This window comes from Periophthalmus magnuspinnatus, chromosome 5 (genome assembly GCF_009829125.3).
Source record: "Periophthalmus magnuspinnatus isolate fPerMag1 chromosome 5, fPerMag1.2.pri, whole genome shotgun sequence".
In the NCBI taxonomy this organism is placed as follows: Eukaryota; Metazoa; Chordata; class Actinopteri; order Gobiiformes; family Gobiidae; genus Periophthalmus; species Periophthalmus magnuspinnatus.
In genome coordinates this window covers 28,782,510-28,786,216 of record NC_047130.1, presented here as the reverse complement: position 1 = coordinate 28,786,216, position 3,707 = coordinate 28,782,510, and the positions used below count along the sequence as shown (strand labels likewise).

The following is a 3,707-nucleotide window of genomic DNA, read 5'->3' as shown; positions in this document are numbered from 1 at the left end:
GTTGTTTGCAAAGGGGAGGGGCTTTGAGATAGAAGTTCACCTCATGTGATTAACCGCTGGTTGCTAGGTGACCATTATGGAAAGGCGCCATTCATCCACTCTCTGTACCTCTGAACCAATCACTGTCACGCAGCGCAGTCGCCTCCTGTACACACACCCGATTGCCATGGAGATCTCAGGGACATCTGACACACAGAAAGATGTGGAACTCAGAGAGGCAAAAGCTATGGGCCAGTATTGACCATATGACTCTTGTGTAATAATTATTGTGTAGTTCCTCATTATATTATTATATGAAAGAGGTAACGCTCTAAAAACAAATACATCCACTATGTTTTTTATATTTGGTTATGTTTGATGGCATTTACATTATGTTTTCCCAAGGTCAAGGACATTCAGACATTCAAAGACATTCAGTTTCATTCACTTGATGCCACCATAGCACTGAGACATGGACAGGGCATTGCTGAATAGATAAACATAAAAAACATTCTATTTCCTAGTTTAAGTGCGTGGATTTGCTCCTGCTCAATAAGGATATTCTGGTTAACTGAGGACAGAACTCAAATAAAATCGGTTTTATTTCGTCTGACACACAAATCAATCACTCTGACAGCTGTCTCTGATCAGTGGCTGCTTCCATGTCTTCTATCCTTCTTCTGTCTCTCATGCCTGGGACAGCATTGGTCTCCTTTCTAATTAACCCAGATGTGGATATAAATAATCAGAAAGAAGGTCTAGACTAGAAGCAGGGCAGATTTCAGAATGGTCACACTAAAGTAGGACATCACAGTCCCTCGTTTGACGATGTTTCTATATAAAAACAGCCCTTGGCCCGATTTAATTGGTCTCACCTCTCCTGTGGTTTCATCTCTATGACAAACTCAAAAGATACGGTCAGGGGGAAAACTCTGCATGAAGATGATAAATACATAGTTCATTATTACTTTCTACTTGCAAGTAAGTACAGAGCAATGGGTGGATATAAGGGGTAGGTGAAAACAGATTTATTTTATTTTTTTTAGCACTCCAGCCTCAGCAAATACAGAATTACTCAAATTCAAACTGAGTCATGCAACTCTGAGTAAGCTAATGGTGTGTGGCCATTGTTATAAAATGTGATCCCTGAAGGTGATGTTTCGTTTTCCTATTGCATTAAGAAAGCCCAGGAATAAAAAACTCAGAGCAGTAAAAATGTAATAATATAGGTCTCACTTGTGCTAGTGTCAGATTGCTTTGGTCTGAAAGCTGCATAATTAGAAGACATGTATGTACTGGTATTTAAGTGTGCTGGAATGTCATGCAATGCTCCACTAATACTGATACAGTTTGTACAGAACCAAGTACAAATATTTCATAATAAAACTATCTGAGAATTGATAAATCTAGAGGAAGAACTCCTGTGCAGTTTTGTGAGCCACAATGGCAAATCTTCTGTTGGAGTCCATCTGTTCCAATAGCCTCAGTAGGATTTGCTGCTATGGACCATAACCCTTCTTGGCTACAATAACCCCTGTATCCTCCTGAGTAATCAAAAGTTAGTTCCTCTTTTGCGACAATGTCCCGTCCTGCAAACAGAGCCAGCCTGGGTACAACAGAGTGCACCCTCACAGGTACCATGAACAGGCAGGGTAGGCAGGAGTGGTTGAGGAAGCGCCCTACATTTCCAATCTGAGCTGGGTCAATAAACGTTTCTGTGATATTTTCTGTTCCTGCATGTTCCCTCACAGCAATGATGTAATTATTATCTGTTGGTCCTTGTGCAAGCTGTCTCCGCTTGGCCTCATAAAATCCTATCACTTCTCCAGCATATTCACACACAAAAGCTCCACACTGGATCGTCTCTAGAGTCCGCACACCCCAGCCCCTGTTTGTGGTCCAAAATACTTCCAGTTTATGTCTCACTCCCATCTGCACCAGGCGGTTTTGGCAGGAGTCGCCGCAGAGGCATAAGGCATTACATTCAAAGACAGGTGTAACGTATGGGTCCTCCGTGTGTTGGACTAACAGTGTGCCCTGGATGGTGTATGCCTGTCCATGAGTCTGCAGACAAGAGCAGCTTTCCAGAACACAGGAGTGGGAAACACAAGAGCATCCGGAAAGAGTGACTTCACTTGGGTCGACAGCACAGCCAGGGCCCTGGACATTCTCTGGGGAATACTGAAGAGAATATAAATAATCAATTTTATTCTGTTTAATATTATTTAAATGTGATTTTTAGGTTGACAAATAAGGAATAGTGCATATAATTTCTTATGGGCATGCAGTGAGTATTTTGGCATAATAACATAAATGCACAAATAGCAGTTAAATATTATCACCATTAAAGGCTGCACAATATATCCTAAGCCAAGTGTATATTATTCATACCTCGGACATTCCACTTCCACATGTATGAAGCAACAAGGTGCAAGATGGCATCTTTATTTATTTAATATGCTTGTTTTTGGTTTGCTTGTCTCTCTATATATACACACTCGCATTATTTATTAATAACAAAGAGTGTGGAGCCAGGTCCCTAAAAAACGGCACTGGGTCACTGAAATGGGTCAGCACTGCTTGAAGTTATTTTCCCAATCCCTGCCTGTAAAGCTTTTGGATGTTTGCTGCCACCTTGTGGTTGTTAGCCATACTGCAAAAATAGAGGCCATGACATAATAATAATAGTAATAATAACATAAATAAATACATAAATATATACATCAATTAAGAAAAAGAGAGAAGAGTAGTAAACCTATAAAACGTATACAATGCTATAATACCATATTGATTTTTGTTTTACTAGCAATTCCAAACAGCAAGCACATAATTTAATTTAGGGCCTCTACAGCCCAAAAATCTGGAGGTCCTGAGCTTTCTCTTAAGCCATAACCTGTACGTTTCTGGCTGGCAATACAGTTTAAGATGTGATGTGGTTGTTGTACTATTTTATTTTTTTATTTTAACAGTAAAATCACAGACTATCTTACAGACTACCTGTCTTTAAGTCTTACAAGACAAAAGCAGCTTCATTTGGCTTGCAGCAGGTAAATCTGTATTAGATCAAGATAAAACCTAATATTAATAATAGTAATTCATTCTAAATCCACGTTGAAAGGGACGAAAGTGCTACAGAAGTCTGAGTTGACAGAGAGCTTACTTGAAAATGAGGAATCGGAGATGAGACCACATTCTTTTCTATTAAAATAAGGACATTTTCTAAGCCACAACTTATATCGACAACTCCCCGGGAAGATGTCTCCATAACTAAAGGTGTACCCAAGCTCACAGCGGCTCAGAGCGGCTCACAGCGGCTCACAGCGGCTCAGACTTGTGCAGAGTCTCAAACACCAAGTCCCCGGATGAAAACAAACTGACTTCCGGTAGAGCACAGAAAAGCACTCCCTCTAGCGGCGAGCACGGTGTACTTTTGTATTGCACGCCCACAAGCTTTCATATTTTATTTTTTATATTATTTTATTACTATTTCTGTCACAATTATTTTTTATTATTATTCTAAAGATAGGGACATCATAGAGTTACAGGGTGATGGGTTTTGCTGCAGAATACAAACTGTCCAGCAGATGGCAGTGAGACATTAGATCAGTTTGAATTTGCATTGTCCTATAAGAAATGACTTCATTGACAAATCAGAAGTGAGAGACAAAATATAATATCATAGTGTTAGTATTTAGTTCAAATATAATCAGTTCTTGATATTTTCTTTG

The 3,707-nt window shown here is 39.6% G+C and overlaps 1 protein-coding gene across 1 annotated transcript; it reads right to left on the bottom strand.

Annotated features, from left to right (window-relative positions):
- Positions 1-1,170: 1,170 nt before the first annotated feature.
- Positions 1,171-3,284, bottom strand: setmar (SET domain and mariner transposase fusion gene). The gene is made up of 2 exons (XM_033966651.2): positions 3,140-3,284; positions 1,171-2,160 (listed from the first exon to the last, which is right to left on the bottom strand). Exons 1-2 carry the CDS (start codon positions 3,242-3,244, stop codon positions 1,366-1,368), a joined length of 900 nt encoding a protein of 299 aa, XP_033822542.1. The 5' UTR covers positions 3,245-3,284; the 3' UTR covers positions 1,171-1,365.
- Between the last annotated feature and the right edge of the window lie 423 nt (positions 3,285-3,707).

What these genes read in the sequence shown, in the direction of transcription:
- setmar (XM_033966651.2), bottom strand. Translation starts at nt 3,244, where the DNA reads ATGGAGACATCTTCCCGGGGAGTTGTCGATATAAGTTGTGGCTTAGAA. An exon ending in CTCCGATTCCTCATTTTCAA is followed by an intron (nt 2,161 to 3,139) that starts GTAAGCTCTCTG and finishes TATTCTCTTCAG; the next exon opens with TATTCCCCAGAGAATGTCCA.